This window comes from Xyrauchen texanus, chromosome 35 (assembly GCF_025860055.1).
Source record: "Xyrauchen texanus isolate HMW12.3.18 chromosome 35, RBS_HiC_50CHRs, whole genome shotgun sequence".
NCBI lineage: Eukaryota > Metazoa > Chordata > Actinopteri > Cypriniformes > Catostomidae > Xyrauchen > Xyrauchen texanus.
The window spans coordinates 21,193,721-21,214,056 of record NC_068310.1 but is presented as its reverse complement, the minus strand read 5'-3'; the positions used below and the strand labels follow the sequence as shown (position 1 = coordinate 21,214,056).

Sequence of the window (20,336 nt, the reverse complement as noted above, 5' to 3'; positions counted from 1 at the left end):
AAACAAACATGACAAATTAAAAATTCTTGATCGGAGCATTGACCTTTAGAGGTGTTTGGATTAAAATTCGTTCCCATTCTCCCAGCAACCCCACTTAATGGACCGAACCATCGGACATGGTTATCTGCTCTAACAGTGCCATCTCCTTCCCCTCTGAAACAAGGGATGACACTTCGGAAATTATTATATCAGAGGCCTAACAACTTGGTTAGGAATCCACACCTAATAATAATAATAATAATAGTAGTAATTATATGCGTGTGTATATATATATATATATATATATATATATATATATATATATATATATATACTATTTACAGACTGAAAAAAGCCATGCTGCAGCTTTTCTTAACATTACGAAAACCTCCTACAATGTATTAAAATAAACATTGAATTTAGATAGCACTTTTCAGATATAATGGCCTGACTGTTCTGTTCCTTTTTCCCCCAATTAGCACAGTGACAAAGTATCTGGTATTCTAGCACCTACAAAAACGTCAGGAAAGCTTCTCAGAGGAGTTCATGCAGGAAAGTCACAATCAGTCTTGAGGACGCTGTCACTACTTGAACGATATACTGTATAACCCCAAAGAAAAGTCAATGTCTTAAAAAAGATAAGTTCATTATAGTTCACAACAGCTGACAACAGAAAAAAAGGTTCCTCAGACTATCCTTGTCAGTTTGTCAAACATAAAATGTTCCAAGGACACGCAAGTTCCTGTGTGTGACTCTTCTGCTATGCTCTCCTGTGTCCTGCTGATCTCTGGGAGCTCCTGGCTTCTCACAGCTGCTTGTCACTCTCTTTCTTCAACCGACTGGAGTAGAATCAGAGAAGAGATACAGTATTATAAACCAGGTACCTCAATGGAAATTCAAAGAGATACATTCTAGAAAAGTTACTTTAAAAGGGTTCCCACCCTGACCAACAAATCTCCATGACATTCCCATGACTTTTCTAAGCATTTGTGATTAATGGATACAAATAAAAAATATAAAAAAAGATTTTTAATTCAGGTCGATTTGATAATGAATTGTTTAGACAGATTGGGAACCATTTCAATGAATTCCATTTAAAAATGACTCAAAAGAAAGATTAACTTTCAAATCAAACACTATGGCTTGCGTGCAAGTTTTATGTACACAATCTCAACAAAAGAACAATATTTTGCCAATTAAATTTTTTAGATCTGAGAAAAACTAGAAAAATGTATATTCACTACAGAAATTTCCTAATTACTAACTAATTTATTCACAAGGTAAAACATCATACAAGTAGTTGTAGTGCTTTCAATATAGCAAATGGTGAATATAATTTACAAATCACTCCTTTTTGTTTTTATAAGTATTTTTCATACTGTCCCAACTTTTCCGGAATTGGGGTTGAATATTTTTTTTTAAGCGTTTAAGCTTCTAGTAACATTTTTAAGCTATTATAATACGGAAAATGTATAAAATTTTACTAAACAATTTAGGCAAATTAGCTTAATAAAATGTGACTTAGGTGAAAGGTGAGTAGTTTGCATCCTGAATATATAGCCAATGAAATATTTTGGAGAAGAGCATAACTACAAAAATGTATATTCATTAAGGGTAACACTTTAAAATAAGGTTCTATTTGTTAACATGAACTAACAATCAACAAAACGTTTAAAGCATTTATTAATCTTGGTAAATGTTTATTTCAACATACACCAACACATTTGTAAAATTAAAAGTTGTATATGTTAATATTAATGCACAATGAACTAACATGAACAATTGTATTTTTATCAACTAACATTTACAAAGATTAATACTGTAAAAAAAGATATTGTTCATTGTTAGTTCATGATACCTAATACTAACAAATACACTCACCTAAAGGATTATTAGGAACACCTGTTCAATTTCTCATTAATGCAATTATCTAATCAACCAATCACATGGCAGTTGCTTCAATGCATTTAGGGGTGTGGTCCTGGTCAAGACAATCTCCTGAACTCCAAACTGAATGTCAGAATGGGAAAGAAAGGTGATTTAAGCAATTTTGAGCGTGGCATGGTTGTTGTGCCAGACGGGCCGGTCTGAGTATTTCACAATCTGCTCAGTTACTGGGATTTTCACGCACAACCATTTCTAGGGTTTACAAAGAATGGTGTGAAAAGGGAAAAACATCCAGTATGCGGCAGTCCTGTGGGCTGAAAATGCCTTGTTGATGCTAGAGGTCAGAGGAGAATGGGCCGACTGATTCAAGCTGATAGAAGAGCAACTTTGCCTGAAATAACCACTCGTTACAACCGAGGTATGCAGCAAAGCATTTGTGAAGCCACAACATGCACAACCTTGAGGCGGATGGGCTACAACAGCACAAGACCCCACCGGGTACCACTCATCTCCACTACAAATAGGAAAAAGAGGCTACAATTTGCAAGAGCTCACCAAAATTGGACAGTTGAAGACTGGAAACATGTTGCCTGGTCTGATGAGTCTCGATTTCTGTTGAGACATTCAGATGGTAGAATCAGAATTTGGTGTAAAAAGAATGAGAACATGGATCCATCATGCCTTGTTACCACTGTGCAGGCTGGTGGTGTAATGGTGTGGGGGATGTTTTCTTGGCACACTTTAGGCCCCTTAGTGCCAATTGGGCATCGTTTAAATGCCACGGCCTACCTGAGCATTGTTTCTGACCATGTCCATCCCTTTATGGCCACTATGTACCCATCCTCTGATGGCTACTTCCAGCAGCACAATGCACCATGTCACAAAGCTCGAATCATTTCAAATTGGTTTCTTGAACATGACAATGAGTTCACTGTACTAAAATGGCCCCCACAGTCACCAGATCTCAAACCAATAGAGCATCTTTGGGATGTGGTGGAACGGGAGCTTCGTGCCCTGGATGTGCATTAGGGTTGTGCCGATGGACGGTGATGGCTGACCAACATCACGATGTAGAGCCACCATCGTGATGCCACGCCCCCTTTTGCGAGTCTTGCTAGTGTGACTCACTAATCCTAGTCTCTTCTATAGTTAACCTAAAAACTTTGCAGGGATTGCTCTGTAAATTAAATTGAGAATATAACTAATGCATATATGCTATTTTAAATACTGTAGTATATGCCAGAGACATGACGTGTTAGTCTGTGAAAATACCGTGTCAGGCAGGCTACACAAATATTGATCTTGACATTGTTAGCTTCTTGTCATTTTTTTTACATGTCACTGTACATTTAGATTAAAATATTTTATGTTGTGGGCTATAAGAAAATAGCCTTTATTAATTAATTATTAGTAGTTGTAGTGTCTCAGAAAATCTTGCTCATTGTCACATAGCTCTTGTATACACTGAAGCGGCAGTTTAAGATAAACCCAGACCAGCGAACGTCAAATAACTTTTGTCTGGTTAATACTTTTAAAGAAAAATTTCCTTGGCCATAAATCCATAATGTCAAATCAAATGAAAGAAACAAGGTGAATATGAATAACACACATTTATTAAAACATAGAAGAACAACAAATAAAACAAGAAAACGGGAACAACACTCAGACCGAAACTCGGCATTAACATTTCACTTATAATTAGCAGCACAATTAACTTCAGCACAGGCTGAACTACACAAATGAACGTTTAAAAAATTATATGCAAAATCGAATAGCTCCGCAACGGATGGCGAAAAATGCGTAAAGAATTCTAATATCTTTCACCATAGACCATGTTTAAATTTCGATGTTTCTGGCCAGAAATACCAACATATTCACTTTATCTGGTTTTAATAAGCTGCGGATTGGAGTAACTACACTACCCGCTGTGCTGAAGACCCGCTCTGATGGAGTACTGGTAGCACATATGCACAGATATTTCCGTGCTAATCTTGCCATGAACGGAAACCTTTTGTCGTTCGTTTTCCACCAAGTCAGCGGGTCCTCTTCCCCATCAATGGCCATTTCCTGCAGGTACATGGTCATTTCTGCCTCGACCTTTTGCTCATCAGTGAGTAAAATAACGAAATTATAGTTTTTAAGTGGAAAATAGTATTTATGTAAAGAGATATATTAAAATAAATAGTGTGCACAACTCTTCTTAAGTGAAAGCTAAAAAAAAAAAATGCTTCACGTGTCGTGCAACCTACTGATAAAGCGCCGACGAGTCATTAGTTGGGTTAGTAAAATAACGAAATTATAATTTTTCATATAATTTTGGAAAATGATATGAAATTATATGTCAACATCATCAACTGCCAATTTAGGGACATCGCCCAACCCTAATGTGCATCCCACAAATCTCCATCAACTGCAAGATGCTATCCTATCAATATGGGCCAACATTTCTAAAGAATGCTTTCAGCACCTTGTTGAATCAATGCCACGTAGAATTAAGGCAGTTCTGAAGGCGAAAGGGGGTCAAACACAGTATTAGTATGGTGTTCCTAATAATCCTTTAGGTGAGCGTATATATCCTTATTAAAAAGTACTACTGATGTTTCCATAATTTTTTCGTGATTTTTAAGATTTGACTAACTTCCATGACTTTTCCAGACCTGGTAAACCCAATTTCCATAGCCGTAGGAGCTCTGGTCAAAGCCATGGTAAACATAGGCAATTACTCAAACTCCTCATCAGACTACTGCAATGTTTTGTGTGCTGACCTGTAATAGTCTTCCTGTCCTGGCAGAGGGCCCCCATGCATGTGATGGTGACCATGTAGCCACTGTTGCTCCATGGCCAATCTCTGTAACTCTGCAGACTGTGCATGCATGGCCTGCAGCTGGTGTGCTGCTGACATGGGTGGTGGAAGCCCCCCTGGCAGATCTCTGGGATATGGAGCACCTACAACACACACAACACAAGAAGATTAATCTGTTAGAGCCTAAACAATTGTAATATATATTAATATCTGTTCATGTAAATGTTGAAAGCTTACCGAATACAGGGTGCCGGAGCATCTCGTGTTCATGTGGGGGCTGTCCGAGCAGGGGATTGGGGATGGCTCCAGGTGGGTAGGGGAACCGGGCTAGGTGTGGTCCACCAGCCAATGGGTCTACAAGCGGATGTGCCCCAGAACCTGGGGGACACACAAGACATTCACCACCACCTTCTCCGTGTCAGTAGGTTTTTGTAATGGTACACAGTCAATATTAAAAAGAAACCCACATAATTACTGATAGCATTGACATTCAAAATTAACATCAAGCTTAAAGACAAATATTTATATTTTTACATAAATATACATTATTTGTTACAGAACACAGTTTTTATATTCGGAGGAAAAAAATACACAAGAAAATAAAATACACAAGAAAAAAAGACACAATTCTCTTAATTTACTAAATTTCATGTGGTTTCAACCTGTATGACTGACTGACTTTCATTGCAACTTTTTTCCATACAATAAAAGTGAATGGTTTTGGGTGCACTATCACTATAACATTACATTACTTGTCTCCTTAGATCAACAAGACTACTAATATAAGGTTCCAGTACACAACACTAGAATGAGGGTTCTCTCACCTTGGTGCAGCGGGTCCTGCTGGTGCAGGTGGAGGTGTGAATGGATGTGTGAGTGCTGATGGTGGTGAGGCGTCACGTTGAACATCTGCAGCCGTGCTATCTGGTCATTAGCCACTGAGGCCATTCTCTCGGCATGTAGCCTCTCCGCCAGTCTCTCAGGGTAAGTCATCTCAGGCCGTAGCTGCGGGCCGGCCAATGCCAGCCGCTCCCGCTCCAATGGGTTCAGACCCGGGTGGAAGGAGGCAAACGGATGAGGGCCAGCCATGTGCTGGAGACCAATGGGCCCATGTCTGGCAAAGTGCTCCATGGGGTTGGCGGAAGGATGCATACTGTCCAATTCTGGAGGTTTGACCTCAAAGCCTGGCTTCATCCTCTCCATTCTCAGCTCCCTCTCACGGATCTCCCTCTCCCGGATCTCTCGCTCCCGCAGCTCACGCGCATGCCGTCTGCGTTGTACAGCCCGGGCATGTGGTAGGCCAGAAGAGGGTCTGCGGGGTTGAGCGAGACAAAGAAAGGATGGTTGCGGTTGGTGGGAGACATGACGTGGGGCCGGGCGTAATGGCTGAGCGTGCGCAGGGCAGGTGTGTCAGGGCCAATGTATGGGGGCACAGTGGCGATGGTGGTGGGAGGTGGGTCGAAGGATGCTCGCATGTGAGCAGATCCAGCCATTTGATGTTCAACCATGCGACCTTCATGAGAAGAACTGGATGCTTTCTGTAGAGACAAAGTGGATATTTAGGAGCAAAAAAAAAGATGCCAAACAGAAAACTACACAAAAGCTAACGTCAGGTTTCCCACAACTTTTGACCAATTAATTTCCATGACTTTATAAAAACCATTATTTTACAGTTTGATGGGGCAGATCCATTTTTAAGCGATTTCAATACTGTACATAATTTATACTTTAAGCAATTACATTTTTTGTTAAGAAGTTAAAAAAGTCTGCAAATGTCTCCAATACGACAATAAAAGTCCTGAGATTTAAGAATGCATTGTAATGGAAAATCATCCAGCTTTTTCAGCCCCCTCGCTAAGCATAAGAACAAACATTTTGAAATTTCCAAGATTTTTCTGTGGCGTTTATGATTATCAACTTCCATTACTTTTCCAGGCCTGGAAAACACATTTTTAAAATGTCCTGCTAATCCTGGGGTTTCAGTTACTGTGGGGACACCGCAACGTACAAAATACCATTTATACGTACAGCAGATCTCTCTGCCGCCTCCTCTCTCTCCCGTTCCCTCTCTCTTTCCTTCTCTCGTTCCCTCTCCTTCTCTTCTCGTGCTTTCTGCTCTGCCTCTCTCTTGGCTTTCTCCAGCACCTCCTCCCGTTTCTTTGCCAGTTTCGATGAGGCCAGAGGTGTGAAATAGAAGTCTGTTCTGGCACACGTGTTGTAACCTCTGTCCAGATGCTTGTAAAACCTGTAAACAGGACAAGATTACTACAACAAATCTCCACAGCCAGCTTGAGAATAATAGTTTACATTTTTACTGTCGAAGTAATTTTGCTGTGAAAAACCTAGAGCAACATTCTTTATTCTTGTAATGTGACAGACATAATGTGAGAAAATAAAAGAGTTTGGGATGTGCAGAAATCGTCGCAAAAGCAGAATGTGTGGCCATTTGAAAAGCAACGCAATTAGTTTGCAACAAATAAATAACCTCTGTCATGTGCGCACATTTATTCTACAGTAAAGCGCTCAATCAATCTTTTTAATCGCAAGTGCCGTAATGATCTGCTCCCTCTGTGCATTAGTGGGCTTATTGCTATTCACTGCAAGGGAGTGTGAGACAAGGCCACAACAATTCCACAAAGACATCTACATGTTTTGATGGAGGCTTTCACTGTTATGATGCAGTCATTAATCTGTGCCCTGTCCACAATTGATGACTACAAAAGATTTAGAAATGAAGCTAAGGCAGGTTCAGTGGGAACACCGCATCAGGATGCATAATGTTTTTTACACAACTTTTATATTAGTATATTTTGCATGCTAGGCAAAAACTCTGGAGTCTCCTTGGTTTGACATAAAGTTCCAACAGATTAAACGTTAATAGCTAACAGAGATGGGCCATGATATTTGTCCGAAAACTTACTGCTTAATTTGTGTGTTTTTTTTTATCTTGCTTTGTTATTTTTAGTGATAGTGCTTAAATTAGCATGCTGGCAATGTAATTTACTTTAGCTATTAGAGATATATTGAATTTCGAACCATATCGAGGCTTAAAACTCGATATTTCGAAATATGAAACATTGTTTTTGGTCCATGTGATCATAAATGATATGACCCATCAAACATCAGAATTTCTGAATCGCATGATTTGACACCTAATATGCCTTTTTTCTACACTGTTTAAGGAGTTCACACATGTCCTTGAAGTGCTTGAATTTAGCTCTTAGAAATGCAAGTACTGGAATACCTGTATTAAAACAGAACATATCTTCCGTGTAATGTGTGTCCATCAAAGAGGAGATCCCACACTTCATTTTCATGGAATAGTATCTAATAATAAAATCCGTCCTGTTCTTTACAGTCAGATAAAAAAGTAAAAAGAAATATAATTTTTTTTATCACAAACACAGATGCTCTAAAAAGAAAAAAGACATCTCTCTAGTTAATAAATGAAAAACACCCGTGTGCGTCTGTGAGATGCACGTTAAACTCTTAGTGACAGTACCATTATAGCGCTTGCTATACGAATGAAAGTAAACTTAATTTTATTGTAAATTGTACACATAATTTCAAATATTGACAGCTCAAATCATTATTATATGTACAATTTCCAGAAACAATATTAATTGATAGAAGTATAATTTTTTTAAAGAGAATTTTTAAGTTAAAATGTGATTATAATAATCAAGACAAACAAATTATAAAAAAAAAAAAAAACACACTTTCACATACTTTTTCAGGATAGGTTCTGTTCAGTTCTATTGCTTGTTCTGCACCTGATCAGCCTGAATGTAGCCCACTATTTTTGAAGGCTTATTTGTTTGTAATCTTTTATTATAGATAAAGATTGAGACTTGAGGATTGAAAACTATTTATTTAAAAATGTTATATTGTGTATTAAAGATCTTTATTTTGATGAAAAATTGTAAAGATGTAATTGTCATATTTTGTCATTTAAGTGTCCAAATAATAGAATCGTAAACCTCATATAGTATATCGAACCGAATCATGACATCTACTCATCCCTAGTTATCATGGTAAAAAGCCTCTCAGAAATGTTTAACACCAAGCAGTTACACCCCCTACAGCACTGTTTTTAAATGCCCTGCCATGAGTATTTCCTTTTTAGGATGGCATTTCCAAGTTAAAATCAGTCCAACTATTGTTTCAAAATTTCTTGAGACCCCCTCCATTGTGAACCCACTTGCAGTTTTTGAACACACAAACGTAGGACCAATTAGTCAACTAGGCAACCCACTGACTAGTCCATTTTAAAAAATTTGTTGTACTGTACATCCCTTCTACCTAGCAGGCAGCAAGTAGTCAGCAATATGCATTACGTACCGTGCTGACTGGCTGGCGTGACTGGGAGTGTTGACAATTGTGGGTGGAGGTGAAGGACTTCTCTGAGGAGGTGGAGGACTCTCTGGCTCCTCTGCCTCATCCAGAGGCTCTTCTTTAATCTGGACAGGTGGCACAGTGGAGGGTCCCGGGCAAGGCGCGCTGACTGATGCAGGCAAGGGCATGGATATTAAGGATGACGGCTGTTGCTGCAGCGTGGCCATGGAGCCCACCACAGAAGAGGGGACAGTGGAGGGTGACAGGACAGGTGAGCTGCCAGAGACGAAGGGGTGAAGAGGGAAGGGGGGTTGAGAAGGCGTAGAGTGAGAGGCAGAAGATGATGAAGGAAGAGGGGGAGCCGGAGGGGGCGCTTGGCTTCCTGTAGCTGGCAGGTTTTGAGACTGGGTGAGCACTGGAGGTTGCACTGGTGGAGGTTGTAGCTGCTGGCTTTGCGACATGAGTTGCAGTGGAGGCGGATGGGCGGAGGGAGGATGATGTGTGGATAGAGAGCTTAGGGGCTTCAAGGCTGGTGGCGGCGGCAAGTTTGAAGGCATCTGAGGGAATGGGGGGTGGGTAGAATGCTTGTGTGATTGAGGGTTTGGCATTTGTGGGATAGGGGTGGTAGGAGGTGGTTTGATGTGGGGCATCGGCAATGGTGCGGGCTGTAAAGGCTGCTCTCTGTGAGCCTGGCTGCCACTTTGCAAAGAGGACTGAGACTGGGAAGGAGGGGTGTGAGGTCGCTGCTGTTGTTGCAAGAGGGCAGAGGCCTGTGCCTGACCCAAGAGAGGTGAAGGTGGGACCTGAGACTGACCCATTGGGAAAGACTGAGGTGGTAATGTGTGAGGGTGAGGCATGTGTGATGGCCCTGCCTGCAAAGGGAGGCCCATGGGCAGCATGGGGCCATGTAGTGGAGGCTGCAGGCACTGAGGGCCGGTTTGACAGGGTGGTGGGGGCTGAGGCATACCCTGGAGGGGAGAGTGTGGTGAGGGCAGCCTCTGTGCCCCAGACTGGATGAGAGAAAGCGGACCTGCTGAAGGTATTTGCTGAGGTGGCATGGAGGTAGGGGGGACGGAAGGGGATGACTGGGAGGGCAGTGAAGGGGTGCCTGATGTGGGGGTTGTGGAGGCTGAAGCCAAGGTGGGAGGGGCCAGGGGTAGAGCCCCTGCCTGGCACTGGATGACTGGAGGGTGCTGGCCCTGGAGGACCTGCTGCTGTGCGGAGGAATCGGAATCGCTTTCGTTGTCACATGGACTGGGTATGCTGGGAGAGGAGCTGCGGTTGTCCTGGTCAATGTCCTTAGGATCACTGCTGCCCTCGTCATTGACGCTGCGACCATCTGAGCTCTCCCCCTCACCCTCTCCCTCGCACTCCGAGGGTGAGTCCGGCCGACTCAGCTCCTGTGGGAGAAAGGAGGAAGGTAAATACAACTTGGGCACACTGATACTACAAACATACATTTTAATAAAAAATAAAAAAAACCTTTTATATCAACGTCCCTTAGCTGTTAAGTGCACTAATAACATTTAAAACATCTGAGATAATTTAAATGTGTAATAAGAATGCTACTACAGGTAACAGCCAAAATAAATGAAACCTTAACATCAAGTCTTCATTAGACTCTGGAGCTGCCAGAAACACTTAACTTAAGCATATGTTTATTACTGACTTTTGGGAAAAATGGAGAGGTGTTCTTCCAAGAAAATCTGTACTTGATTCCCAAATATTCCAACATTTCCATGTAAACAATAATTTAGCCACATTATCGCAAGATCTTCAGCAATATTAAAATAGAATTTTTTTATTTTTTATGATGCAGCATAAATTGCAAAAACAATACAAATATATATATATATATATATATATATATATATATATATAAAATAATTATAGGGGTAATGCAAATTAAACTATAAAATCTGTCCAAGCTTTCAACATATAAAACGTGTTTTTGATCTACATTATGAACTATGCTTAGTGTATACTAAATACCTGAACATAAGACTCCCTCCTTGCCTATATACAATGCTTTTCAGGTTTAGTAATCTAGAGGGAGAGTATGTAGTTCACAGTACTGAGACACTGACCTGTGTTTTAGACTTCTTTACACTTGTCCTCTCGGACTCCTCTGTGTCAGATGCTCCTTTCTCTCTCTGACGTTTGGCACTCTTCATAGGCGATTGCGCCTCTTCCTTTATCTTCTGTTATGAAAAAATTAAAACATATGTTTCTTTGATGCTCAGTATGAGATATAGAAACAAAGTCGGTGCAGCTGTGTTGTGAGGGCTGTACCTTGCTGGGTTTCTTCATTGAGTCAGTCTTGCTGTCAGTGCTGGAGGTGCTGGCTGCACTTGGTGAGGTCCGCCCACTTGAGCGCAGATCCTCATTGGTTGGTGAGGCTCTGCCATCTGGGCTGGCAGTTTGCTTCTTGCGGCCACTTCGTAGCGTTGACATCTGAACAAAACAACAAAATACTTAATGTATATAAAAAAAAATTTGAGTTCCATGTACATATACATTTAGGCATTTGGCAGATGCTTTTATCTAAAGCGACTTACAGTGCATTCATGCTATACAATTTATCAGTTTGTGTGTTCCCTGGGGATCGAACCCAAGATTGTGGCGTTGCTAGCGCCATGCTCTACCAGTTGAGCTACAGGAACCATGTAAGAACCATGTAAGAAAGTAAGTCATATGGATTGGAACAACACGAGGGTGGGTAAATTTCAGAATTTAAAATTGAGCAAACCATCCCAAGTGTAAGAAAACAGCTTATATACAGTGGACTTACTGAGCCACGGTTTCGTCGAGTCCTCATGCTATGCTTCCCACTGATTCCATCGTCTTCCTCTTTGACAGGTTTAAACATAAACGGTGGTGGGTCCAAAGGCTTCTCAATTGGGGGTAGCTCACCGTACTTCTTAAAATGAATCCTGCAGTCAGTGCACAACAGGATATTCTCACGACCCCCGTGATGCCAGTCCTTGGAGGCTGCAAACACATTTTAAGTTCAGCTGAGCTCTGCTTATTTTTTTTTTCTTTCCAATTTGGAATGCCCAATTCGCTCTTGTGGTGCGTAGTGACTTGCCTCAATCCAGGTGGTGGAGGACAAATCTCAGTTACCTCCGCTTCTGAGACCGTCAACATGTGCATCTAATCATGTGGCTTGTTGAGCACATTACTGCAGAGATGTAGCGCGGGTGGAGGCTTCGTACTATTCCCCGCAGCATCCACACACAACTCACCACATGCCCCACCGAGAGCGAACCACATTATAGCAACCATGAGGAGGTTACCCCATGTGACTCTACCCTCTCTAGCAACCAAGCTAATTTGGTTGCTTAGGAGACCTGGCTGGAGTCAGCTGAGCTCTGCTTATTAAACATTACTGTAACAAAGTGGCTCTAGGACTAGCCTGGGTCCTGATCTCACACCTCATGTAAATTAAAGTCTCTTATTTATCCATGCTGAGGATGTCCTCCTATGAGAAGTGAGAGCAATATGATTTCCAACTGCATCCAACAGGTCAGAGGATTTAATGAGGGAAAGAATGAATGAGTAACTGTCAAATTGGATCAAATTAGAAATGACATGCTCTGATGTCCATCTGCCAGAGGAGGGACAGGGTGAGCAGCAGTGTACTCTCTCAAACAGAGTAATTACAGGCTGCAGAGGGGATTTTTAAAGTCTTCTGAAGGGAGCTAAACTGCAGAGACTTAAACTGTATCATGATATCACTTTAACAGATGAATATCTTGACCAATATCTTGACCAACTGAAGGACTGGAAAACAATTGAATCTTTTTGCTAGTTGTTTATCTCAGTGTTAGAATACATGTGTGTAAAATACGAATATAAATTAAGTCTGCACTCACTTGTAGTAAAACAGTGGCGGCAGGCGTAGCCCTTCAGTTCCTGCTCGCTGTCTTCACTGTCAAAATCATCTTCGCTGGCTGAACTCAAGTCCACTGGATAAGAAAAACACATCGGTTAATGCCGTAGCTCATAATATTTGATAACTACACTGCAGTGCAAAGGCAAAATGAAGTAACACATTTTTTCAATTGAGATGACTGAAGTCGGGTCTGAAGTGACAGACATCTTTGGTTCAACAAGTGTTCAACAACACTGAAACAGAGAAAAATGCATTCAAATGTATTTGGTTTTAGAATGGAATTTATAGTTAATACAATTTAACTATAAAAAACATTCAAATACCAAATAAATTTGAAGACATTTTTCTCTGTTTCAGTGTTGGCATAGTTACTGCATTTTGCCTTTCTAGGGCAGAACAGCATTCTATCTGCAAAACAAAACAGAGGGCTGTGACACTTATTAATACATTATCAGTAGCTCTTTGAGTAGACAAGTACAGTACACCCTCCCTGTTCCGTCCCTTATCGGATATGACATTTCAGCTGTTTACTTTGAAGAAAAACAGAGGGGATGCATGCTTTGAAAAGCCATATTAGTCCTGGGAGTATCAGGGATGTCATGTTTAGCTGTGACAAAGTCTGTTTACTGTCTCAATGGGAAGAGAGGTAGATTGCACTTACAAAACTCGCTGGAAGGTGGGCGGGAGGGAGTGGTGACTGGCGTGGAGGCGGTGCGGGTCTTGATCCGGCGGAAGACGGGTTGTCTGCGGTGCCTGCGGTGGGCTCTGCAACTAGCAGCCTCTGGGGTTTTCTTCCAATAATAGTAAAAGGTGATCAACTCCCCCTGTGAGGCAGGAAACATAAAAACAATCTCATAAGACAAGAGTGATCTGAGCCAGCGGTTTCATCAAACACAGGGAAAATGAGTTTTGACATTATTTGGATAGCAAATTAAAAATAAAAAAGCTTTGCATGTCATCTGACTAAACAAATATTGTTGAACTATTGTACAAAACAGCCATCAACAAATTTTTGTTGACCTGTTGGATGAGCGAATACAGTTTGATATCTGTACAAAGTGAATAAAAAGACCTAAAATCTCAAACTAATAAGGGCAGTTACACAAAAAAGATTTTATGGAGCGGGTTGATGAAATCTGTTTTGTTCTGATGACAAATAGCAAACAAGTGAGGGAGTGGATGACTCAGGCCAGTCATGGACAGAATCCATGACGGGTTTTCCAGCAGGATGGCATGTGCTGTGGCCTTGTGTGTCCCAGGATTAGGCAGTGAATCTCTATGAATGCTGGGATATCAGGATCAGTACCATTGGTGGCTGCCTGGGTGGCAGGCACTTGAATGGAAACAAAGGAACATATCAGGGAGAGCTTTGGCGTTACAAATAGGGAGTGAAATGGCTCCAAGCCCCTGCACTAGAAGAGTCAATTGAACTTTAATTAAACATTCAGAGGGTGCGCTTGCAAGAGAGTAAGGCATGTAAATCCTGTGCACAAAAGCCAGCCAGGAAATCAATACCCTACTGAAACATTAACACATGCAATCATGGATCAGAAGACGCTCTGCTGAGGCAGCCTGTGCAAATGAACTGTCGCTTTCCAGCTACACTTAAAATAATACACATGCCCTGAAACTATTATCTGGTGGAGAAGCAATTATGAACTTATACTGCGGTGGTTCCTCTTGTTTCTCCCTTCTGTTTTTCAGTTTCTCTCTGCCCGATTGAATCATTTACCTGATTTTGGATATTCATTTCAGGCCACTGCATTGGAGTGGGTTGCATGTCAATGGCAGAGCTTTTAACATGCTTTAATGTTTTAATAGCACTGGGATTGAGTGAAGAGGACAGTCATGGGGTTTGACAGGGTCTGTTAAACTCAGGCTGAATGGGACTCGGGTGTCTTTAATGCATATTGATTGCTTTACTCCTTTGCTTTAGCTGTTATTCTTGACACAAATTGGTCATTAAAATTCTGCTTTCCACAACACATTAACTGCATTACGGCAAACACTTCAAACTATTCTTGGCAGGGAGCAGAAAAACATGTATTTTGAATCATATACATAGTCTATTGTATTAGCTGAGTGAATTTTACATTGAAGCAGATGGATCTGGTTTGGATGCATGCATTTAAATTAGGGATGTGCACGAGTAGTCGAATACCCGAGTATTCGTTCTGCAATAATTATTTGAAAAGTAAAAATACTATTTGATTTTCGCAAAGTATTGCTTTGCTGGCCATATATACAGTGAGATGCATGTTAAATCCTGAACACACAAATTAAAACTGGCATTTATATCAGAATGCACTGGGTGGCACTGTTGAGTGTGAACACAAGTTTATCACATTTCATGGGCAAAACGTTCTGTCGGTATGTTAAGATGGACAACAAAAATCGGGTAATTGCGAGAATGTGGCTTACTGCGAGAAAGCTGGATTCCTGTTTAAATGTACTGTATAAGCAGTGTACTCTTTACTCCTGTATATGTGCAGCTCATCAGAAAGCATTGTCCCCATGGCAATGCTTCTGTAAACAACAAACGTTGCATTTGAGAAAGACTATGCTAGCTGAGGTAAGGGACATTCCATTAATTAAACTAGTGGGTATAAATGAGTATAGTTTACTGAGCATGTGGATATGCTTTTTTTGTCAACAAAATCATGACGAGATACAATATAAACATACATTTTATATGCGTTTATATTTTTCCTGTACATAAATTGTGTCAGTCTACTTTATTAGTGGTTTCTTATTCTTTGCGTAAGCTTAAATGCTTTCATTCCATTCTTTTGGTTATTAACAATTTTTATTGATTCCAATCATAAAACATACAAACACAACATAAAATACGGAATCAATTATTCACATTAAACCCCTCCCCCAAAACATTCTCCTTTAAGACCCAACATATACAATCTAGAGGGGGTCCAATAGAATCGATGCAAAATCTTAAACTGCATCAGACGGACACTTGCATTTCTAGATGTAGACTTGATGCTTTTTAGAATCCTAGCCCACACTCCCTCCTCCAAAACCGCTGTAAATATCTAAAGAACTGAGATCTAGCAATCTTAAAATGTTGAACCAAATATTCAAACAATCTCAACACTTCACTCTCGAGTGTAGCAATCCCCCTCACAATCCACTCTGACCAACAGAAAGGGGATTTATTAAAGCGTAATTCTGGTTTCATCCATATAATCGAGGCTACAATTAAATAAATGTCTGAATTAAACACTCTGGACATTTTTGTCAATACCATGCAAATACGAGATAACAGGGTGTGACTTCTCCGGTTAGTTAGACAAGGATTTGCAATGGCGAAATAGAGGCAAGGACTTCCTGTTCAAAACAAACCAGGGAAGGGCTCTCTCAGGTGGAAGCGACCAGTGAGCCAAATGTCTGAGACTGAATGCATAATAAAACAAAATCTTGGGTAGGCCTAGCACACCTTTGTCAATCGGCCCAAGTAAATTGTTGAAAAGTAATCTGGGCTCAATCTAAACTTTTTGTTTTCACGCACTGCTTGTTTATGTTTTCAAAAACAATTATTTAATTTTATTTATTTATTTTTTAAATGGTGATGCAAACTTTGACTAAAAAAATATTTTACAACATCTCTTTCTCATTAATTACCTTTGAGTACTCATTTTTTATTCGCTTAAATATTCAAATACCAAATTATTGATGAATGCCCATCCCTAATTTAAATAAGAGTATATGAAATACATTTACATAAATCACATAGAAAAAGCTGCAGCACCCTGATGGAAAAACTATAAAACCCAGGCTTGTCTGCTAAGCTACCATGTCTGACATGGGGAAACACATACGATAAGTCTCGCACTTATAGCTACTTAAGGGCTTTGACTGCCCCTTTTTCACTAGCAATCAAGGTACAGCATCACTCTCATCAAATGGCACTTTTGAAGTCATATAAATCTGAGGCTTTGGTGCTTTAATATTTAAATCCATTTTAAAGTCTTTAAAATTATGGAGGATCTGAATAGGCTGATTTCGCCAATGGCGAGAAAATAAAAGAATGTGCAAAAACTGACGGATCGCATATAGCTAAAGACCAAAAATCTGGTACTTATGGTCATTGGAGATATAAAGAATTCCTAAATGGTTCCACATGCGTCGGACCAACTCATCACCGGCAGAACAAGCAGAACAGCTCCCTCTTGAGCAGCTGAGTGGATGTACGATCGAGGAATATCAATTACTGCAATTACATAAATTATTTGTGGATGGTATAAACTTTGCCAAATGAGAACCTTAAGGCTGACAAATCATTTAAGCTCAACATAAAGAATGACAGCCACCTCAGTTACTTGGCACACTTTAGAAACAACATAAAACTGTACATCAAAGCTATACTCGTATTTGCAAACAGTGTGCTAATGCCTTGTGATAACTCTTTAGAATAATAAAAAGCTCAGCTCCTGTGGGTTATTTATCTGATATGATGAGGGGAATATGTGATTGGCTAGAGTCTGCGTTGGAAAGCAAGAGGCTTTTGACGGGGGTTGGTCAGGGCGCAGGTGCAGGCCAAAGGATAGCAGGCATCCTGATGTGAAATTTAATTGTAATGTGCAGATCAAAACAGTTCGGCAGGACAGCGGGCTGGCTTTCTTCACAACCTAATGACTGTTCACCATAGCACACCCCCTTCCCTTCCTCATAGTTGCCCCTTGCTTTTTATTTTCCTTACCTCTATTCGATGTGAGCTTTAAAGCATGAAAACTCAACTTAATGCAACAGAAGACACAAAGAAAAAGGTAATTTGAGCTCTCAACCATTTCGCATCTGTTAAATAGTCTCGAGGATGGCAGACGAAAATTTCGCTCAGGTTCAGCAAAATAAAGGATGGTGTGCTGTGAAAAGAATCACTGTGGTCATTCAAAAGTAATTTAGTCCACAGGCTATCAATGTTTGGGGAGAGCTGACATCCACGAAGTGAAGATAACAGCGATGTTTAATGCAATCTGCTGGTGCAATATGTAGAAAATGAGTTGGAAATGGAGGATAAAAAGTGATGAAATGTTTTGAGAGGATCATTTGTGATGATGACAAATTTCCTCGGGCGATAAATGTATGATGGAGAGCCATAGAAAAATCCCCTTTCAAGCTCGGGAGAAGAGATGGAAGTGGAAATATGATTTGATTAGAAGCACGGAGGGGCTGTGCTAAGTAGCAGCTCTGGGTTCTTTTCTCATCCATTCCAACACTGCCCATTCTTTCTGACAAGACATTCCTGGTATGTTCGCAACAGATTGCAAAAAAGATGCAATATTTCTTAAGGTGATGCACAGAAATGTAGGACGATCAAAGAAGCTATTAGTCTTTTATATAGGGAGATGTCCAACTGTGAAGCAAAATAAAAGATGACATCTGGGAGAGGAAATGTCTCCCATGAGTTTCTGTTTGCAGTTGAGCCCTGTGAAGCTCGATGCACATAGTGACTGTCAAGTGCAAAGACTGACAGTCTGAAAAACAAAGCCAGGCCTGTGTGTCAAGGTAGGTTTGTAAAAACCAAAACAGAGATTTATCTCAACTATTTATTTGAGCTCCAAATATCACTCAAAACATCAAAGTATACTAAAGGGTTGAGACTTTATTTCTCAGTTTTTTTCTATGCACTAGTGTGCAAAGACATTATAAGGGCTCGACAATAAGGACAGCCTGATGGCGAGCGGGCACTGTGAGAGATATTTGGACCAGTTGCTAGAACTGTCACTTGCCTGATCGGGCCAGTGCTGCACTTATAACATTAAGTGCAAGCAGACAACAAGCGAGAGAGCACAAAAATTTCACAGGGTAAACGCAGTCTTCTAACAGAGCACCCGGAGACAAGCGAGCACGATTCTATTGAGAGTGCGAACAATAAACTGGACGTGGCGAGGCACAGTTGCGTGAGTGAACAAGAGCACACAGACACCAAGCGTGCTCTCCGAGAACTGCCCTTACTCAGTTCTGAGTTTCTTTGCAGCATCTATTACTAACGTGTTGAAAAATGAACCCCACTTAATGTATTTCGGAGCGGGATTGCACATCTAACGCAACATTTTAATGATCCCTGCGCACATTACATGTTTACAATACCAAAAGTTTTTGGTTTTAACATGTTAAATTATTAACCCACACTCAATTCAATGGAAATCAAGTTTGTTTCTATAGGACATTAAATCTATGTCTCTTCGTGCATTTCTCTCCGTGCAACTTGGGTGCTGTTTAATGTGCAAGGGCTCTCGTGAAGGGGCAGAGCGCTAGTATTGTTTCCAAACAAATAAAAAATAAAAGTGTTTTTCTCTAATTTCTTTGCCTTTAGATGCGAAATGTAGCATGATGATGGTAAAGCAGATATTTTTCATTGTTGTGTTGGGGACAGTGAAAATTTTGGCAGGGCAAGTAAAAATCTGAACCACTGGTCTGACCAGGCTAGTAGAAAAAATCCTTAGCATTGAACCCTGCATTATGCTACCAAAAAAAACAGCAGGAAAGAACTATTAATCATGTTTTAGGTTGTGCAGTGCTTCTAAACGCAAGGGTATACTTCATTTTCTGTGCCGATACTTCTAGTGCTTGTTCAAATGCTCTATCATTTCAAAGTATTCTCTTTTGACCACAAGCTCTAACAGATGCATTCCACGCATGTGCACTTTGTCTACTTGTGATGCTTTTAATACAATTAACGGTAGGCACATGCGCAGATTACATGCACAGATGCGGTCTGTCCAGCGGACTGTACAGATGACAACACTTGCATTATAGGGGCATGCAGAATACCAAAGTATACTTTGGCATTAACATTATATGTATCAGTTGGATTTTTGTATCACACAAAAATACTCAAACTAATACACAGAAATTTTGGATGGACCAAATGGATTGGTTACCCTTGAGCCAGGATATATGCGTAAAGCTACTAGAGTATGTGGAACTTACTCCATTAGTCCTGAATCGCTAAGCAGAAGGGAACAGTGTGTACAAGGGAGCAAGAGACACTGACAACATAAGCTTGGAATTATGAGACATTTCAAAATGCTTCCATCTGCAATATATTTCTGGAGGGTGGATTATCTGACAAGGAAGGGGCTTACCTCCTATCACAGCACAGGGAAATGCTATTCCACCCAGATTTTGCCTTTAGAAACAGACAACGTTAAGCGACGTGGGTGTGTGCACACAAACTCTAATTTTCAAAAGATTATCCTTCTTATTGCAAATAAGATGAAACAGCAGTAGACCATTAGGGAGAAACCAGGTCTTTAGATGAACCTTATGGTTGTACGTAAATCTGTGTGTAGGACGAGTGTAAGGCCTGAACTTCTGTATTTATACAGTCATCCAGACTCAGGCCTGGACTTGAACAGATGGTTTCTGTTTTTCCTGGCAGATTTTTGATGAAGCCACAAAAGGTCCCTGGTTTGACAG

The 20,336-nt window shown here is 40.5% G+C and overlaps 1 protein-coding gene across 1 annotated transcript in view; it reads right to left on the bottom strand.

The window, feature by feature from the left end:
• Positions 1-250: 250 nt before the first annotated feature.
• LOC127628837 (arginine-glutamic acid dipeptide repeats protein-like) overlaps positions 251-20,336 on the bottom strand; it is a 231,245-nt gene continuing 211,159 nt past the window's right edge. Inside the window, 12 exon segments of the mRNA XM_052105758.1 lie at positions 251-818; positions 4,632-4,812; positions 4,907-5,047; positions 5,494-5,937; positions 5,940-6,207; positions 6,698-6,914; positions 9,011-10,404; positions 11,092-11,205; positions 11,297-11,458; positions 11,796-11,995; positions 12,880-12,972; positions 13,561-13,723. Of these exon segments, the coding sequence (XP_051961718.1) occupies positions 785-818; positions 4,632-4,812; positions 4,907-5,047; positions 5,494-5,937; positions 5,940-6,207; positions 6,698-6,914; positions 9,011-10,404; positions 11,092-11,205; positions 11,297-11,458; positions 11,796-11,995; positions 12,880-12,972; positions 13,561-13,723 (3,411 nt within the window). The 3' untranslated portion in view covers positions 251-784.